This window comes from Ursus americanus, chromosome 24 (assembly GCF_024610735.1).
Source record: "Ursus americanus isolate L20-20 chromosome 24, mUrsAme1.1.p, whole genome shotgun sequence".
NCBI classification, from domain to species: Eukaryota; Metazoa; Chordata; class Mammalia; order Carnivora; family Ursidae; genus Ursus; species Ursus americanus.
In genome coordinates, this window is record NC_142150.1 from 34907684 (window position 1) to 34927802 (window position 20119).

Below are 20119 nucleotides of genomic sequence, written 5' to 3' on the forward strand. Positions count from 1 at the left end.
GGCAGTGGGAAGTGGATGAAGACTGTGCCAGCTGACACTGGAACAGCAGTCCTCTCTACCAGCTCCCGGCCGCGGTTCTTTCTCTGCTCGGTTAGGGCCTTGGATGCGCCAATCTGAGCCTGTGGCCACCAGAATCCTGGACACCTTGCACCCCTCCTCCTCCAGAAGCCCCAGCCCTTTGTTCGTTAGCTTCCTGGTCAGCCCAAGGATGAACCCAGAGTCACTCTCCTGCCCCACAGCTTTTTCTCCTCATGGTAGAAGCTGGCACGATGGAGTCACTCAATCACATTGGTTGAGGGAGCAGGGTCTGGTGGCTGCCCATGTTCTCGTAACCACAGCATACCCAGGAGCCTATCCATCCCTCCCAAGAAGCGGGCTCTCCCTTGATATCAGCCATACATTTGTCCTGAGTCAGGGAAGTACATTTAATGAAGGAACTTAATGATATATGTGGGTGGGGGTGGGGGGATGGTGCAGAGGCCTAAAGACATGTACTAAATGTATGGGTGTGTGTTAGCTTGTAAGCCAAACAACCTGCGGCTTGCCCTTGGTCCAGGGACATCTCCTCTCCCCCATCCACATCTTGGTTTCTATCCCTGAAAAAACGAGAAGGTGGGGCCAACCTGCAAATTCCCAGCTAGCCCAAATCGTCCATGGTATCACAAGTGTGTGTATCTCAGCTCCCTGCCAGGCAGAGAGTCACGTAAGGAAAGGATTCCTAACCGAGGTGGCAGGGTTTTGAACCTCAGTTCCTGGACATCGATGCCCTTGGTGCTTTGTGATTTGGATCTAGAAGATTTTGTACCTGAGGATGAAGAGAAAGGACCCCTCCCCCCTAAAAAAATCATGGAATGTTATTCACCAGCAGGACCACAAGGATTCTAGACTTGTTCCTTCCACTTAATGGCCAACTGGCTACATGTGGCTATTTAAAAGTACTTACAGGGACACCTGGCTGGCTCAGTCAGCAGAGCATGCCACTCTGGGTCGCAGGGTTGGTTGTAAGCTCGAGCCCCACGTTGGGTGTGGAGATTACTTAAAAAAAAAAAAAAAAACTTAAACAAATTAATTACAATTAAATGAAGTTAAAAGCCAGTTTCTCAGTCACACTGGCCACATGTTCAAGCGCTCAGTAGCCACATGTGGCTAGTGGCTACTATATCAGATGATACAGATATAGAACATTTCCATCTGCACACAGAAACTTCTATAGGACCAATCTATTGCAAATGAGGAAACTGAGACTCAGCGAGCAGACAGGACATCACCAAGCATGTTATGGGCAGATGTGGGCCTAGAACAAAGGTTCCCCACTGCCAGGTCTGACTCATACCCTACTCCCTGCTGCCTCCTTCCCCCATGCCTCTCTGGGCTCCCCCAACTCAGAGCCCCTAGTGGGCCCCACACGTGGGCGAGGCCGGGCTGGTCCCAGGGGATGTTTGTGACTGAGCAGAAGTCCAGATGCTGCGAATTCCTGGTGGGGTCAGACCTGCCCCGCGGCACTCTTCTCTGAAGAGCCTCGATCTTCCGGAGCTGCCCTCTCTTCCTGCCCAGCCCAGGGGGCTGCCCGGTTCAGGAGCGCTCCGGAGCTCTCTGCTCTCCTGGGCGAGGCTGAAAAGCTGAGCGGATTCCCTGTTGAAGAGGTCCTTCTGCCCCAGGAGGGGCTGCAGGGCGACAGGAAATCGCACCCCTACATCTAACAAGGTCTCCAAGTCCAGCACAAGGGGCATCTGGGAACAGGGTTTCTGCCAGCCCAGCCTTGGGGCCGCATTTGGCGGGAAACGGACCTGCCTCCACCTGCAGCCCTGTTGGGGGGAGGGGGGGCGATGGAAAGAGCCGGCAGAGGGGCGTCCCGGGGTGGGGGCAGGGGGTGAGAGGCCAGGGGAGGGGGCGCCCGGGAGCGCCCTGACCCCGCCGGCTGTTGGGAGGTGGAGGGGATGGGGGTTGGGGGAGAAGAGGGGAGCCTGGCAGCCAATGGGAGGGAGGATCTCGTTTCAAAAGGGTTAACCCGCAGCCAATGGGAGCCTGGGGGAGCGGATCCTGCTCACTCCATTCAAGAATCCCAAGTATTCAAGATGGACGGCAGGGAGTGTGGAAGGAGAAAGGGGGCGAGGGGGGAAGAGCGAGCTGGGCAGAGGCGAGGGCGCCGCGGCCGGCCGGCCTCGGGACTCGGCCCGGGCGGCGGGCGGCGGGGCGGGCGCGGGGGCCCGGAGCCCGACCCGGGAGAGGGGCAGGCGGGGTGCGGGAGGGCGTGCGAGAGGGGGAACGAGGCCAGGGAGGGAAGCCGAGAGGGAGGGAAGGGCAGAGAAAGAACCCGGGAAGAAGGAGGTGGCAGGCAGAGGAACGTAACGAAGAGCAATGTGTAGGTATCGGGAGCTCCCAGAAGGGTAACGCCACCGATTTTCGGTTTTATTCTCTCTCGGGCGGGGAGGGGGTGGTCTGGGCTCTTTCTCTCGTCTTCTCGTCCCCCCCTTCCTTCTCCTCCACTCGTGGGCATCTCTTCTGGGTCTCCTTTCAAAACCACTGCAACTGGGAAGCACTGGGCATGTCTCGCCGGGGTGGCTTCACTGTCATTTTCCAGCGGGGGGTGTGGTGGGGAAGGGGCGGGGGGCCGGGCTGGGCAGGGCTGAGGCTGGGCCATCTGTCCGTGCCCGGGCGTGTGTAGGAGGGTGTGGGGGTGCGGAGCACTGGGGGCCCTGGCCGGGGGCGTGCGGGGAGGGAAACGCAGAGGCTGAAGGGCTGGAGCCGGGCAGGGAGTTCTGCATCTTGAGAAGTTGTGGGGTGAGCTGAGGGGCCGTGTGTGGGTGGGAGGCCCGCTCTTGAGCTCAGAGTGTGCGGTATTAAGGGGTGCGGGGTTGTGGGGGAGCTGTGTGCTCACACTCCAGAGCTTGCTGTTTGGGTAAGTGTGGAGTAAGGGCTGAGCTGTGTGGCAAGTAAGGCTGGGAGTTTGTGTGCGCGCGTGTGTGGTCCAGCCTGGAGGTGTGTGTGTGGGGGGGGGGGGCACAGTTGGGTGTTGAGGGAGAGAGCCCCTCACCCTCCACTGCCCCCCTGCCCCTCTCATCCCATTCACAGAACATGGCTTTCAGGACCCTCCTGCTCTCCTCCGCCTGTCGCCATGGCTGCGGGGAAGGGGTGGGAGGAGACAGTTGGGGCCAGCCCCTGCCCCCGCTGCTCAGGCTAACCCTCCACCTGCCCTTTCTCTCCCTTCCACAGGCTGGGCCCCATCCCCTGCTGCTCTGGGGGGCAGGGGCCGGAAGATGGTGGCCAATGAGGAGGGGGAGTGGAGAGAACTTGAGCCGGGGCCTCCCCTCCCCCATTTCCTCCTCGGTCTCTACACCCGCCTCTGGAAGGAGCTGGGGGATGGCTCCTGGGCCCAAGGTGGGGGAGGGGCTCTGCTGGCTGGTGAATCGCAGGGCCGCTCTGGAAGGAGTTGGGTGTGAGAGCTAAGGGGATGTTGGCCCTAGCCCCCCCTCCCTGCTCGGCCCAAGGAGAGATCTGGGCACTCCTTGGTGAATAATCTTCCACCAGCCTCCCTGAAGCAGGCTGGGCAGTCTTGCCCTTACTCCTCTGCTCCCTGTTGGCCTGATCCAGTCCGCAGCTGGGACTGGTTTGCCCAACACAGAGGCCTGGTGACTGACCCTAGCGGGGCCTTAGTTTCCGTCATTGCAACTGTGCAAACTGTGGGACAGGGCCCCATGTCTGCGGATCACAGGAGCAAACTCTCCTGCTTCCTGGGGGGGGGGGGTGGGAGGAAGCTGGAGGGGAAGCCCAGAGGAAGAGCTCCTAACTGGAAGCCTGCCCTCCCAGCCTCCTGCTGGCTGTGGAGTGGGGAGGAGGGCATCTCCCAGAGGCAGCTCCATCCCATGGAGGCCTTCATTGATTGGTGTGCCTGAGGCATCACCCCCGCCCCCCCCCGCCTCTGCCCCTTTGGGGGCGCACACTGTATACTAGGTCAGAACTGGAGTTAGGCCTCTGAGACCCGTGCTTTAGCCAGGAACGGGTCACGCTGGAGCTCTGAACCTTTGGCTTTGGGTTTTTGAGCAGCCTCAGGATTTAGCCAATGTTTAAGCCCCCTTGAACAGGCTGGGATGGTGAAGTTGTGAGTAAGCTTGAAGACTAAGGGGAGCCCCTGGATAAAATCAGGACTGGCTCAGATTCTGATCTCACTGCCAATGAAAGCCCATGCCTAACGCTCACTACAAGAGAGGGAATCACCCTCACGATTTTGTCTGATGCTGAATCCATAGGGTGGATTTGAAGACCTCAGAGGGGAGCTGCAGGGGTGGGGCTTCTCCTGCAGCTTCCCCCTCTTAGACCTGAAAGCTTTGCTGTGTTGCTGAGACCTGTGACAATACTCTTCAACACTCTGGTCCTGGAGGTCCTTCAGCGGTGGTCCCCTTGAGGCCTCGAACTCCTGTTTATCTGAACTAAGAAAAGGAGGGAGCTTTTGAGAAGGGAAGGGGAGAGGATGCTATGGTCCTGGTCAGCAAACTCCTCCGGAAGAGAAGCTGACAGAGATCAAGTCCAGGGGAACAGAGTTTCACATGAGTGTCCCCCAGACTTCTGTGGTTGCTACCAGTCCCTTCCAGTTGAGGGCCAAGCTCAGGATCTCCCCTAGCTGCCTCCATGGACCCTGCCTTGGGGGGAACTTGTCCCCCCACAAAACCTTCAGAGAAAGCTAGTCTCTGTTGGGAAGGGTGTGAGGAAGGAGGCCAAAGGATGAGGGGGGACAAGAAATAGAGGGTTAGCACTAAGACGGGAGGAGAGGGGTCTCAAAGATGAGAACGGACAGAGGGAGGCCAAGAAAGCTGAGGGGCCGGGGCCTGGGAGAAGGGGCGAGGAGGCAGGGCCGGCATGCCTCTGCTGCGGGCCGGAGCTCTTTTCACATTGTGCTACTGTCTGCACCTACCACTAGCAGTGCAATGTTAAAAGGGCATTGGCCGCGTAGTGCTACCCAGCGCTGGCTGCCTCCTCAGTATCTAGACTTCCTCTCCCCTCTGGGCGCCAATCAGCTGTCCTCGTGGTGAGACTCTGGGAAGCCTCTTGGCAGCCATACTAACAGCTCCCATGAACGGAAGCACTGCCATGTGCTAGACACTTCATCCTTGACGATGAAACCGATTAACTTCTTAGCAGGTAACACCCCCATTTTACAGATGAAAAAACCAAGAGCCAGACAGGTTTAAGCACTGTGGCCACGGTTATACAGCCCTTCGATTGCAGAGCCTGGATCTAACCCCGTCCTAAGTTCGCCAGCTCACCCATTGTTTTGTAGACTTATCTGGAGAGGTTTGAGTAGGTTCTGTCCCCTGGGAGGTTGCCTGAGCTGAGGGTTGGAAGGTTTTGATGCCACCTGCTGGTTGTAGGAGGGTATCTTTCAAAGCCTCAAACCTATAAGGACAAAACTGGTGGCTTGTTGTCTGAGAAAGAAGAGTTCCCAGGCTCAACCTGAGATTGGAGGGTGGGTGGAGAAGGTTGGGGGAATCACTGATAGGACCAGAGTAGACCTCCATGAGAAAAAGTGGACACACAGCAAAGGAAAAGAGCTAACCTAGAAGGACTGCTCACCAGGGATAAGGACCTGTGCGCTCCTGGTATTCCGCACCTGCTGCTCTTAGGGCATAAAAAGGAGATCTCATCTCTGCCTGCAGTTCCCAGCACAACCCCGCTGGGAAATACAGGATATTTGATAGTAATGCTTCTCCAGGGTATACCTGTCTGGGCATCCAAGGTTTGGACAGCACTGCCCATGGCCTGACTTTAGAGATTAAATAGCATCCCTGGAGCGAAGGCCACAGAACGATTCCTTCCAGAGAGATTACAAAGAACTTGAGAGCAGTGACTACACCACTTACTTCTCTGTTTCCCACAGTGCCTAGTCAGCTTAATGAACATTTGTGAAAGTAAACAGAAGGGGGGCAGATTTAGGGAGCTCTAACAAGGTAGCTAATTTGTGCCTGATTTTCAGGGTTAGCGCTTGGGGCCTGAGAAGACAAGCCTTCCTGGACTTTGGTGCAAGAAGTGGGACTGCGAGGGTTTCTGGGTCCCTCGCTAGAGCCCGAGAGCAGCATCTCTAGACATCACCAGGCACGCGGAAACTGAACAATGGGACAGACCCCTCTGAGGCCTCTCAGAGCGAGGTGCTGGACATCATTCCTGCGTGGCTTCTTGCATCTCTGGGTCTTCTACTTCTCTCCTCCCTTTCTGCTCAGATAGCCTCTCCGTTCTGACGTTGACCATAGCATTGGACAGTACAATCGGCTTATGTTCCTTACTTTCTTCAGTGTATTAACATTTCTGTTTGAGCCTCTTCTCTGGGCACAAAACAGCCATTTGCTGATGTCACTCCACTCTTGTTCAAAAAACAAGAATTTTTCAGTATTTTCCCAATGCCCTTGGGATGAAATCTAGATTCCTAAATGGTCTGTCTTTCCAGTGTCCTCTCTCTCACCCACTGGCATTTCCACTCCAGTGCTGGGAAACTTCTGTTCCCTCTTCCAATTAACTAAGCTCAAACCACTCGACACACACAGTTCTCTGTGTCTGAAACAGTCCCCCTCTCCACTTCCCTGTGCCAACCCGACGGCTCCTCCTCCACACGCCATCAGTCATCACCTCTGCGAAGTCTTCCTTGACTCCTCAAATCTAGGCTAAGCTTCTCCTAGGAGTCCCGAGCCTGCTGCCCAGAGCCCTCGTCCCCTGTTCCTGGAATTGCCTGGTTATTGTTTGTCCTCCCGCTAGACTGAAAGTTCCCCGAAACATGACTGCCTCGCTCTCCACTTGCATCCCCAGCGCTGGACACGATGCCTGGCAGGTCACGGGTGCTCTACAAAGATCTGCAATATCAATGAACGAATCTGGATAACAAGCTAGCTGACAAAAAAAGAATTTTTATGGTGTGTACAGCCCTCCCTGCAGTTGCCAGTGACCCAACAAACAACAATGGGGATTGCACATCACTGCCAAAAATTGCACGTGGGTCACACGGTTGCACTGATGCTGCGATTTTTGAGCCGTTCCGTTCCACTTCGTCTCCGCTGTGCTGGGGCAGCACCTCGGTTGATCGATTTTCCTTTCAGCCTTAAGTGTGACCATGAGCCAACCCAAACGTTTCAAAACCAGGCTGAAAGGCAATAGGACCCAAGAACACCCTTGTTCAGGGATGAGACCCTTCCGGGTGCCCAGTCCTGGACCCAGGCAAAGACGGATTCATTGTCAAGAGGTCTGGAGGAGGAGCTGACTGGGATGCTCCCGCTGGAACCCTGCTTACAAAGCTCCCTCTTCGCTAAGCAAAGGTCACCTGAAGACCCATCCCCTGGTTAAAGCTCAGGTGGGGTCTTGACACAGACAAAGCAGTTGCTGCCCTCTAGTGGCGTGAAGGGACAGGCCCCTGGGGGGAGGGGGAGGGGGGAGGTGACAGGATAGCATTTGATACTACATGGGAAGGAAAGTCAGAGGACAGAGTGCCTCACAGTTGCTTTTCCCCTTTTTATTAAAAATAGACCCAAACACTTTATGTATCATACAAAAGTTGCATTCGCTGGTGGCAGCCACGAGGAAGCCTGACCCCGTGGCACTGATGTCCCACCTCCCCTCCAAGGGACTGGGTACCAGGGAGCAGTGACTGGGCCTCCGAGAATGCCCGGAAAGCCTGCTCGCTCTGGAAACAGCCAGCTGGGGTGGGGGCTGTTCCAGGAGCAGCTTTCCCCACCCCACCCACTGGCGAAGGTTAGATACTCGAAAGTGCCTCTTTAGTGCCAAGATGAACTAACAAGTGGAGTGAAATGGAAACCCCTGTGATTCTTTTATTTCCCAGGGCTTGGGATCTGGGATTTTTTTTTTTTTCCTTCCACCCCCAGAATCCTTTCTCCTACAAACGGGGGCGGGAAACTTCACCTCAGGGACTGGTGTCTCGCTGTGTCTGAGGCCAAAATTTCACTCCAACTCAAGCCCCTTCCCATCTGCTGTCCTGTGGCCTGGGACCTACCAGCCCCATGCCTAAGGCTTGTCTTCCGTTCACTCAAAAAAGAGGTTAGGGCAGAAATGGATCCTTCCATGGTCCTCTGCCCGACCTACGCCCTGCCATCACCTCCGTTTTCAGGGCCTTATGGCTAGAAGGACCTGCAACCATCCTCTTTCCCCAGTTCTGTCTCTCCCTGACTGCTGCCCACTCCTGAGCCTTGAACACCCCTGGGGTACCCCAGACCCCCGTTCCAAAGGGGCCTGGGAGTGATGAGGTGGAGGGGGGAAGGGGTGGTGGGAGCCGGGTTCCCCCCAGGGGTGGGGCAGTACTCATGCTGGTATGGACTGCTTGGCAGGGCCAGGGGACTGGTGTGGGGAGGGTGGGCATGCGGAGGAAGGGCACAGCCTGCTTGAGCCCCTCAGTCCCAGCCGTTGTCCTTCACCATGTGTGACATTTCAATGATGTACTTCCCCTCCTTGTACTTCTGGCTCGTCTCAAAAGCCTGCTCCTGGTGGAGGGGAAGCAGTGCATGTAGGACAAAACAGACCCCCTCCAGGACCTCCTCCTACCAGGGCTACTACCCCTGCCCCCAAGGGCCCCTGCCTAGTCCGACCCGGCAACGAGCTTCCTCTTGCCTCTTCGGACTGTGCAAAACCCTGCAGTTGTCCCTGGGGCTAGGAGGGCCATGGCGACCGTCCACTTGAGTGGGTGGCCCCCTCTCCAGGTACTTACATATTTCCAGCCCAGGGTGGTCTTGCAGCTCTCGCAGAAAATGTCAGCTACCGAGTGGAGTCCCGTGAGTAGGAGACGCTGTTCGGCGGGTCCACAACCCACGTTGACCCTGTCTCCGGAAACACGAAGGACCCAGCAGCAGTGGAGTCGTTCTGTCAGTTCAGCCCCCCAAACAGCCCAAGGAACTTCCATCTGGAGAGCGTTCAGCCCACCCCACTGGAAGCCCCTGCCGACGGCACCCCACCCCTGTGTGACCAGTGCCTGGGCCTTCTGTCCCCAGGGCGGTGGTTCCAATTCTGCCCAGACTCCCCACGAGAGCACCGCGGCCTGAGTTTCTGGACCGCCTGGCAGAAGGAGAGGCAAAAGCGGAAGGTGCAAGGCCCCCTGCTGAGGGCTCACCCCCCCCCCTTCTCCACCCTGGAAAGTTACTCCGACATGCACACGCACACGCACACGCACGAAGAAAGAGGTAGACTCACACGGAGTTAAACAGGTAGGCTCGGCCATGGCTCCCTTGGAAAGACTGTGGAGACACAGGACAGACAGTGACTGCTGGGTTGCCCTCGGCCCCACTGCCTGCGTCCCCCAGGGGTGAGGAGGAGGAGGGTGGATGGGCTGTGTGGCCTCTGCCCTCGGAGAGACTGGCTGTCCCGGTGGGAAAGAGGAGTGGCGCCCCCCGACCTGGCGTACCTTGGAGATGAGCTCATCGTGTTTGGCCAGGTGCGCGCGGCAGTGGACGCAGCTGTATGTGCGGTGGCAACGGGGCAGGTAGCTGCGGAACGTCTTGGCGGGGAGGCAGGCGGGGCCCGGGCCAGGGTCGCAGCTGGGCATGACCGGCTGGAGGACGATGCCCTGGCGGGCCGGAGGGGCTGGCGCCGTGCAGCCCCCACACAGACGGTCGCAGGTGAAGCAGCGGAGCAGGTTGGCTAGAGCCGTGTTTCAGGGCAGGAGAAATGTGGGGGGCTGCCCGGCCAGGGCCCCCCCAGACGTGAACCAGATGGAAACGGAAGTCACCTGGGAAGAGAAGAGAGTGCATCAGGCGTGCCTTGACCTTGTGAAGAGCCCCTCCCTGGGGGGAATGGGGACGATGGGCTCGGCTCTCCCCTGCCCCGACTTCCCCCATCACCAGGGACCCTCAGGGTGCCAGTTGCACCGGCCCCCAGTCCCCTGGATTCCTGGCTGCGCTGGCAGCCGTTCCAGGCCTCTGGTGCCACAGCCGGGAGGTGGTGTCTCTCCCTCCTGGGGCGGGAGGAGCCTGCACCGTTTTCCACTGAGAGCGGCCCGCTGGCACCAACGCTGCCATGGGAGCAACGTCATCTGCAAGTGTCCTCTCCTGGGTTTCAGCCCTTTTGTGAGGGTCTGCATTCCACGTGTGCTGCGAGGCTCGGGTTCAGAGCCTTTTACAAGTTGGGGAAGCCTGGCGGTTTTTCTCTTCTGTGGCCTCCATTTACAATGCAATCGGTCCTTCATACATTTTGTGTGGGGGAGAGGCTGGCCGGGCACACACACCCTGCTCAGCCCTGTCCTGGGGCTGGGGTCCTGCACTCCGGGAACCAGAACTTCATGGATGTCTCCTTTGGTACCAAAGACCTCAGACGTGGCCGCTCGCCAGCCCCGCTCTTTGGTCCGCTCATTCCAGCTCAGGAACAGCGCCTGGCTCTTTCCTCAGCCTCTGAGCCCCCTTGGTCTCTACTGTTGCCTTAGCCTCAGTGAAAGACTTGGACATCCAGCCTGAGGAGAGAAACTATCTTTCCTCCAGGCAAATCTAACAGCTGGAAGCAATAGGAAACGGGGATCACGTCAGGAAGGGCTGCCCTCCTGGGCTGTGTGGTGTGGTGTGGGAGCAAGGTCTGCTGCAGAAGTGGGGGGACTCCTATTTTCAAAACCTATGCTTTGGGGTACAAGGTGGAGAACGTTTCCACCTTCTCCCTGGGGTAGGGACAAGCAGCAGTGACTCTGTGGGTGACATTAGATAAAATTGCTGGGTTCTGATTAGGAATGTTGAGGAAGATGTCAGTATCTGCCTAGACTCCAGCCCCAAAGCAGCTGAGGGTGCTAGAGGCAGTGGATAAGAAGGGAGAGGTCCTCTGTTGGCTCTGATAAGGGGGGGAGGTTCTGCCTTCTCCTCCATGGGGCCCTCAGGCCTGCTGTGGGTGATTTAGCTCAAGTCAGGTTCAGAGGTGCCAGCTGGGTGCTCTGGCAAGGCAAGGCCACTAAGCAGAGCAGAGGTGATGTGGCTGCGAATGGCCAGGGCAAGCAGGCTCTCCTGTCCTCTGTGGCGGCCACAGGCACCCCAGCCGCTCCAGGCAGTCTCTCCACAGAACCCCCGACAGAGCCCGTCTTCAGTTTGAGGACCTCTACCCCTGGCTGGGCCCCAGAAAGACACCTTGAGCTGAGTTCAGGGTGACATTGGGCTCTGGCTGCAGGAGACTGGCCCTCCTCACCAGCATCCACTGTTCAGCGCCCACTTCCCGGGTCTGCCTTCAAGTCTGCCTTCAACTTTGCCTGCGAGTTCTCCTGCGCTGCGCTCCACCTAGTGTACCTGCGAGGGGCCCGGCCAGGGGGCCGGGCTGGGTCCCTGCTCTCCAGCTCCTTTCCCAGCCTCCGGCACGCCTCCCTCCCTCTCTCTCCCCTGCTTCCCCATCAGGCCAAGGAGAGGCTGCACAGAAGCCCAGAGGATCACTCACAGGACGGGGAGCGGGGGTCATTGCTTCCCCGGCTCAGATCACAGGCAGAATCAAGTTGGGCAGATGACGAAAAACACAAAGGCAAGCTGAGTGCTGGGGAGAGGATGTTCCCCCAAGTGAGACGGGGCTGGACCGTGGGAGGTGGGGGAGAGGGAGCGCTGGGGGGGGGGGGTGGGGAGTGCTGAGCAACCGGCGCTGACAGCAGAGGCGCCCAGGCGGAGGCTCGAGGAACCAGGTGCGAATCCTGTGCCTGGTGTGTGTGTGTGGGGGGGACACGACACCTGCTCACAATGGATTTTCTCATCTGCTCCGAGGTTTCGTCCCCCCCCCCCCCACGCGGGCTGGCGTTCTCGGCATGGTATGGTCCAAATAATTAGCAGCGCAGACAGCTCCCCGGGCGGGCTTCGGGGGTCTGCATACGCAGCAAAACAATAAACAGTGAGGCCTGATGCAGCGGCCAAAGTTGCCGGGAAATAAGTGCGGGGACCGTCAGAGCTCGGAGACGGATAGAGGAGCTGAGAGAGGAGCCGAGGCAGCGGGGAGGGGGAAGGGAGGACAAAGGGTGGATGAATAATGCTTTTGCAATGGGGGGAAAGCAACACGCAGCGGGAGGAGGAAATTTGCAAAGGGGGGGAAATTCATTTGGAGAAGGGCTGCCCCCTCACCTTGAGGTCTGCTCCAGAGATCTCCGTCTATCTCTCTCTCTGTCTCTCTCTCTCTCTCAATCTCTCTGCTCACTCTTCTCTCTTCTCTTTCCGCTCCTTCAATTGGGAAGGGGATGGGGGCGGGGGAGGGTAGTTAGGGGCTCGAGACTGGGGCTGCCAAGCTGGCCAGCTGCTGGGGGGCCAGAGGTTGTCTCTCGTCTGTACCTCGGTCTGTGGGTGAATGTAGCTGTGTGTTGTGGAACTGCATCATAACACTGTGACTCATCCATCCCCCCACCCCCTCACCTCCCACGTCAGAGCAGGGCTGGGAGACACAGGAGGCGGGTCGGGAGGAAGGGAGGGGGCAGGCATCGAGGGATGGGTCTAGGGGAGGGAGCAGGGGGGTGGGAGCAGAGGCACAGGACGGGAGGAGGGATGCCAGAGGAGAGGCTGGTTGCTGAGGAGGGAGGCAGTGTGGCCAAGGAGACAGAAGGAACCTGGGGGAAGGACAGGGCTGGGCAAGGATGGAGTATGGCTAGCAGGCTTGAGGAAAGGAGGTGGCCAGGCGGTGACAGTGAGAGATGGATGCAGAGAATCAGGCATGTGCGCACACGTTCAAGACGATATATTTCCTATCTCAGCTCGGATACCAGCCCTGACACAGGGAAAAGAAAGACATACTAATTGTGAACATTGTGCCACCCAAGCTTGAACCAGGCACTTCCAAGCCTCCAAAGCCTCAGCTTAATGCCCCTGAAGGAGTCATTGAGGGAGTATGACATCTCACAAGCAGGAACCTCTTCTCAGCTACCTCCAAGTCCAAGTTTGGGAACAGAGACACCCACGTTACATAAGGTTCTCTACCGGGCTGTAAACTTTCTGAGAAAGGTCCTCTGGGAAACTCCTCTCTGCATCCCAGGACTGCAATGCCTAGCGCAGAGCCTTGTCTGTAGAAGATGATCCCAAAACAGCAGTTGAATTGCGTCTTCAGACGTGGTCCAAGTGTCTGGCTTTGGTCTCAAAGAGACCTGAGTTCGAATACCAGCTCTGCCAGTATACTCACCAGGAACCCCTGGCAAGTTCCTGATCCTCTTTGTGCCGCCAGTTTTCCTCTCCTGCTAAGTGAAGCTCATGATATTTACCTCATGGAGATGTGATGTAAAGTGAGGTAACATGTAAATGCTGAAAAAGTGCCTGGCACATGATCAGAACTTAGTAAATGGTAATTATTTCAAAACAGTGTTCTCAACTTCATATCCTTAAACCCAGAGAGGATTTACTATTAAATTCTGACATCTCAAGAGACACATACCAAATTTATATCTTACGAAGAACTTCCACCTTTCAGTGCTATTTTTCTATCAGTTTCCAATTACATTTCATCTGACTCAGATTCTGTTTCTCATGGACTGCTGTCCTGTGCATATCTCCGAAGTATGTGGACGGGGAACATATCCTCTAAGATAAAAGCCCCAAGGCTTTCTAGAGGCTACTGTCTAGAAAATGAAGTGTGACAAAGATAGGTACTCAGGACAACTTTTTGGGTGGGTCATTTGTCTTTTCACATGTAAGGCAGGAAAGAGCAAGGAAATGCGGGTAATGGGAGGCAATGCTAGCTGGGTATGAAAAAATACAAGGAGGGGTGCCTGGATGGCTCAGTTGGTTAAGCCTCTGCCTTTGGCTCAGGTCACGATTCCAGGATCCTGGGATCAAGCCCCCCATCCTGCTCTTTGCTAAGCAGGGAGCTTGCTTCTCCCTCTCCCACTGCCTGCCGCTCCCTCTGCTTGTCCTCTTTCTCTCAAATAAATAAATAAAATCTTACAAAATTAAAAGAACATACAAGGAATTCTGAATATTTAATCAGGGAAGATTCTGAGGTTTAAGCTAAATTCCGAAAACACAGTGCAAGTACCTTGGAACAGTTTGGAACGGAGAGGGAGAATTGGATAAAGAAAGAAGTGTTTCTGTCTGGGCAGCAGTTGAGAGAGGAAAGGTAAGTGGGGGAGGAATTTGAGGAACCATTCTTGAGGAAAACAATGGGAAGTGGGTAAAAGGTAGGTGAGTAGTTCTTAGGGCAAGGATTGAAAGTTTGGAGGCAAAAAGGGGATACCAATTAACTCAGGAAGAAAATGATCAAGGGTTTAGCTGGCAAGGAGAATGAAAAGGACATATGAGGACAGTTTTCTCTGGGGGTGGGGGTGGAGATGGCAGGAACTCTTGGTGAAAGATGACAAGGGAGAAAAGAGAGTGTAGGCAAGCATGGATGCTGTAAATGTTGTGCCCTTACTCTGTTTAAGAAGTGAATTGGAGGGGCCTCTGGCTGGCTCAGTACTTGATCTAGGGGGTCATGGGTCAGAGCCCCACCTTGGGGGTAGAGATTACTTAAACAAGAGAGAGAGAGAGAGAGAGAAAGGGAGAGAGAAGTGAAATGGTGATAGTCTAAAGGCAGGGAGAGGTTTCTTTTCCCTAAATTCAGCTTGAGATGGCTCTACAAATAAGCCAAATAAAGATGACCTTCAGATAATTGGGAGAAATTGCCTCAAGGGGGAAAGTGTGGAGGCGAAGAAACAGATCTGAGAAATAGACTGCAGGGAAAGAGGAGAGGCTGAGCTTATTCAGGGAGAGAATTTGCAAATAGAAGCCTGGTACTGAATTTCTGAAGAATGGTGAAAGGTTATGGGATACCTGAAAGTTCACTGGAGAACTAATGCATGCGTGGTGAATGAATGAATTAAAGCAAACCATTAAGGAATAAGCTGTGGGAAGTGAGGATGGCACTGCGGACAGAATGATTGCTAAGACAGGGCTAGTGTGAAAGAGGCAAGCCAGAAAATCATCGTCCCAGGCTTCTCAATCCAGAGTAACCGTGGGAGCTGGACTGAAGGAAGTTACTCATCTGTAAAGTGGGGGTGACAATTACGGTATGTGCTTCACAGGATTCCTGTGAGGATGAAATGAATTTACACCTGTAAAGTGGTGGAACAGTACCTGGCATCTAACACTATGTAAGTGTTTGCTACTATAATAACTGGACTCAGACTCTCAAATCCTGGGTTTGAGTCCTAACTTGGGCAAGTCCCTTCACCTACCTTAGTCCCCTTCCTCATCCGAAATTGGAGATAATAAAATTGACTTTACAGGTTGGCTGTGAAAGAAGATACCAGAAAGGGCTTTGAAAAATTTAAACTATTGTACAAATGATGGCATTATTATAGAGTTCCCCCTCCTTAACCTATAATAAAAACTTAAAAGCTAACATCAGATGCTATGTTACATTTTGCTTACTACTCTACAGTATCATCCCATTCAATCTTTTTTTTTTTTTTTAAAGATTTTTATTTATTTATTCGACAGAGACAGCCAGTGAGAGAGGGAACACAAGCAGGGGGAGTGGGAGAGGAAGAAGCAGGCTTCCAGCCGAGGAGACTGATGTGGGGCTCGATCCCATAACGACGGGATCACGCCCTGAGCCAAAGGCAGACGCCCAACGACTGAGCCACCCAGGCGCCCCATCCCATTCAATCTTTAAAACAACGTTAAGAGGTTGGGTACTGTTATTATCCCTGTTTACAGCCAAGAAACTGGGTCTCAGAGAATATAAGCCTGATTTGCCCAAAGTCACACAGCGAGAAAGTGGCAAAGGATTATAGATGTGGCCCCAACTGTTGCCTGCGGGATAAATGACTGGTCTTGTAGAACTGTCAGGAATTCAGGGAGGGAAACCGAGTCACCAACAGAAATGCTCTCTCAATAGGAGAGACGTTGTTGGGTAATGACTCAGAAATTCTTGGATATTTATTCCTTATTAAAACAAAAAAAATTTTTAATGCTCTCTAGGTGCCAAGCGCTGTGTCAGGGAGGGGATTACAGCCCAGGCTGGCCTCTGACAGGCTGTTTTCCTCCACTTTCCTTACTCCCAGATTTCCTGGTGTTCCACGTGGGGGTTTTGCTAATTTCCCCACCTCCTGGCTTGTGGTCCAGGCAAGCAAACGGTCGGGTTACCCAGATGGCAAGCCTATTAACCCCACCCCCCCTTCCCGCCTCCCTTCTCTTTCCCGGGCTGCAGGTGAGCGGGAACACTGGGGCGAGAGTCCGCAACAGCCGCGCCTCGGCAACCATTGGCTCCTCGGCCGGTCCCGCCTCGCGCGGGGCGTTACCGCCACGCCTCCTACCCCCAGCTCGCCAGCTACGCGAACAATGACGCCGCCCCGCCCACCTTTGGCGACACGATCAAAACAATCCTCTAACTACAACTCCCAGAAGGCCGAGCGGCTGCGCGAGCTCAGCCCCTGAGGCCGTTCCGGCAAAACTACAGATCCCGAGGCGCATCGCGCGACCGCGGCTTCTCCATTGCGCGAGTGCGGAACCGCGTTTGTTTCCGGTGTGGATCTGGGCGAGCGTGGCGTGAAGTTGGGTTTGGGTGCTGCTGGGGCTCCTTGGTTTACCTGTTTGGGTTTGTAGCTGTGCAGGTGAGATAATAAGCTCAGGAATGCAACGGTCGCCCTCTTGGGGCCAAGGCAGATTTCGGCGTATGGGGGTGCCGGGACAGATGTTGTACTTAAGCTGCAGTTCGCGATCGGAAATCAGTCTTCACTATTTCTCGGTGTTTTCTAGTGTACGAAGTAATTTTTTCCCTTCAGCAGTTCCCAGAACAACACTGTGTGAGTGGAAGCCTAAGTGCCTCCAGTTGACAGCCGAGGAAAAGGTCCAGGGAGATTAGGTGATTTGTCTAACGACCGCACTAGCAGTTGCTGAGCAGGGCGTTAATGCTGTTTTCTAAGTCCAAACCCAGTATTCTCTGCTTTGCATCCAGATTGCAGACGCCCTTTCTTGTTGACTAGGAGAGTTGGGGAGTGGGCATTTGTTGCGTTCTCATGTGTAGTATCCCAATAGAATGACGAAAGGAGCTATGGAGGTGATATAATCAAGTCTTAGATCAATGTGTAGATATAATCTTCTTATGTCTGAATCATTTATTCAGTCGGTGTATTTATGAGATGCCTTCGGGTTGTCAAGCCCTATTCTAGATACTAGAGATTCAGCCGCAAACCAAACTGCCCAACCCTTACATTCCTTTTGGGGTAGACAAACAATAAACAAATATATAGTGAGACAGGTGGTGATCACAGATAAGGAGAAAAATCAGGCAAGGGAAGGGGAAATATTCATGGGGGGGATTTTGAACAGCATCCTAACCTCTGTTTAGATCTAATAATTAATTTGTATTGTAGGCACAGCAGCTACACAGAAAAGATGGGAGAGGAGGCCAATGATGACAAGAAGCCAACAACTAAATTTGAACTAGAGCGAGAAACAGAACTTCGCTTTGAGGTGGAGGCATCTCAGTCAGTTCAGTTGGAGCTGCTGGCTGGCATGGCAGAAATCTTTGGCACAGAGCTAACCCGAAACAAGAAATTCACCTTTGATGCTGGTGCCAAGGTGGCTGTTTTCACTTGGCATGGCTGTTCTTTACAGCTGAGTGGCCGCACCGAGGTTGCCTATGTCTCCAAGGACACACCTATGTTGCTTTATCTCAACACTCACACAGCCTTGGAGCAGATGAGGAGGCAGGCGGAGAAGGAAGAAGAGCGAGGCCCCCGGGTGATGGTAGTGGGCCCCACTGATGTGGGCAAGTCCACAGTGTGCCGCTTACTGCTCAACTATGCAGTGCGTTTGGGCCGCCGTCCCACTTACGTGGAGCTGGATGTGGGCCAGGGCTCTGTTTCCATCCCTGGTACCATGGGGGCCCTCTACATTGAGCGGCCAGCAGACGTTGAAGAGGGATTCTCTATCCAAGCCCCTCTGGTGTATCATTTTGGATCCACCACTCCTGGCACCAACATCAAGCTTTATAATAAGGTCAGAGCCAGAGCCAAGGTGGGATGGAGGGAAGGGCTGCTATCAGGGTAGGAAGCTGTGCAAAAGTGTGCTAATTAAAACCGTCTGTGGCCATTTCTTTGCTCCCTCTCAGCTGGTATTTACTGCCACATGAATTCAGAAAAGACAGTTTCAAATATAAGTCAACCTCAGATTGTTAAACGTTTCTGTGGCCCTGTTCTTAAATAATTTAATGAATTTCTACTTAGGACATAGAACAGTAGAAGCAGCAACATAAAGTAAAAAACGCATGTTACGGGGCTAAAACCACAGCCATTAAGAATGTCATTTTTTTCTTGTACCTAATAGTCACTTATTCTATGTAGCTATGAGTTTGTTCGTTTTGTGTTTCTTTTCCTCACCTTGATGCTCTCTTCTTCAGATTACATCTCGTTTAGCGGATGTGTTCAATCAAAGGTGTGAAGTGAACCGAAGGGCCTCTGTGAGTGGCTGTGTCATTAACACCTGTGGCTGGGTCAAGGGCTCTGGGTACCAGGCCCTGGTGCACGCAGCCTCAGCCTTCGAGGTGGATGTGGTTGTGGTTCTGGATCAAGAACGACTGTACAATGAATTAAAACGGGACCTGCCTCACTTTGTCCGCACTGTGCTGCTCCCTAAATCAGGGGGTGTGGTTGAACGCTCCAAAGACTTCCGGCGGGAATGTAGGGATGAGCGTATCCGTGAGTATTTCTATGGATTCCGGGGCTGTTTCTATCCCCATGCCTTCAATGTCAAATTTTCAGATGTGAAAATCTACAAAGTTGGGGCACCCACCATTCCAGACTCCTGTTTGCCTTTGGGCATGTCTCAGGAGGACAATCAGCTCAAGCTAGTGCCTGTCACACCCGGCCGAGATATGGTACACCACCTCCTGAGTGTTAGCACTGCTGAGGGCACAGAGGAGAACCTTTCTGAGACCAGTGTGGCTGGCTTCATTGTGGTGACCAGTGTGGACCTGGAACATCAAGTGTTTACTGTTCTCTCTCCAGCCCCCCGCCCACTGCCTAAGAACTTCCTTCTCATCATGGATATTCGGTTCATGGACCTTAAGTAGAGATTGGCAGGAAGCCTTGCTGCCTGGGGCATTAGAGATATTCTGGCCATCACCAAAGGCAGGTAGGCTGAGGTATGAGACTCTGTTGAGGCCACGCAGACGAGTAAACAGTGAACTAGTAGAAAGCATATTTCTACCTCTTAAAACAGGTGGTGGAAACCCAACTCTTCTAATCTTGAACCAAAAGGACAACCATGAGAATATAATTGGTTTCTTGGATCACCGAAGGTGCCACTTTGAATTTTCTGAGGTCCCGGAGAATCCTATTTCTTCCACTATGCTACTTGGTGGACTGATTTTTAGGAGGAATTTTTTTTTTTTTTTTTTTTTTTTTATCATCACTGCTTTCTATTCTGTATCTAGTACTTACTATCTCATTTATACAGGATGAAAGATTGAATCAGAAGGCCTTTTTCTAATAAAGTTCAAACTTGGAAAATTTTAATAAATACTTTTGTCATATCATAGAAGCTTGTATAATTTTTTAAAATTTTGTGTTTTCCCCCCTAAGCAAGAGGGAAACATTATTGGTATGAGTTATTGCTAAATGCTTAGAGGAGAGGAAAGCCAAGAGCCAAGCAGGCGAATTTTTATAATGACTCTCCTTTCCTTGTAGGTAAATAGATTCTAAATCTGTTGTCAATCCCAGGTTTACGCTGAGGAGCTACAGGGGCTGGTGATAAACTTGGATTGAGATTTCTGGTCTAATCATTTTCCAGACATAGCCCATTTGCTCTCAGCTGCAGCTATCTTTCCTATTGTCTGTCTGATTGGAACTGGGCCCTATGGCAGTGTAAATTGAGCTTTCAGGTGGTAAGCTGGGAAAGCCCCATTCTCCGATTTCTTTTCTTTTTTTTTTAAGATTTTTAAAAATTTATTTGACAGAGAGAGACGGCCAGTGAGAGAGGGAACACAAGCAGGGGGAGTGGGAGAGGAAGAAGCAGGCTCCCAGCGGAGCAGGGAGCCCGATGTGGGGCTTGATCTCAGGACCCTGGGATCACACCCTGGGCCGAAGGCAGATGCTTAACGACTGAGCCACTCATGTGCCCCCCATTCTCTGATTTCTTGCAAATGATCTGTGTTCCTGGTTTAGACTGGATTCTTGAGTACTGTCTAATGCCCTTCATCCATTCATTCTTTTCACAAATATTTACTGAGCATC

The 20119-nt window shown here is 53.8% G+C and overlaps 2 protein-coding genes and 1 long non-coding RNA gene across 3 annotated transcripts; 2 read left to right on the plus strand and 1 right to left on the minus strand.

The window, feature by feature from the left end:
• Positions 1–2275: 2275 nt before the first annotated feature.
• Positions 2276–7844, plus strand: LOC148107869 (uncharacterized). Its single transcript, XR_015721433.1, has 2 exons — positions 2276–2362; positions 5969–7844. It is a non-coding gene; the product is annotated as an uncharacterized LOC148107869 (long non-coding RNA).
• YPEL4 (yippee like 4) lies at positions 6871–12285 on the minus strand. Its single transcript, XM_045786712.2, has 5 exons — positions 12048–12285; positions 9386–9709; positions 9175–9218; positions 8696–8804; positions 6871–8471 (listed from the first exon to the last, which is right to left on the minus strand). The coding sequence occupies exons 2-5, from the start codon at positions 9524–9526 to the stop codon at positions 8382–8384; spliced, it is 384 nt and encodes a 127-aa protein (XP_045642668.1). The 5' UTR covers positions 9527–9709; positions 12048–12285; the 3' UTR covers positions 6871–8381.
• Positions 12286–16371: 4086 nt separating this feature from the next.
• Positions 16372–19288, plus strand: CLP1 (cleavage factor polyribonucleotide kinase subunit 1). The gene is made up of 3 exons (XM_045786714.2): positions 16372–16495; positions 17258–17885; positions 18286–19288. The coding sequence occupies exons 2-3, from the start codon at positions 17280–17282 to the stop codon at positions 18955–18957; spliced, it is 1278 nt and encodes a 425-aa protein (XP_045642670.1). The 5' UTR covers positions 16372–16495; positions 17258–17279; the 3' UTR covers positions 18958–19288.
• The last annotated feature ends 831 nt before the right edge of the window (positions 19289–20119 follow it).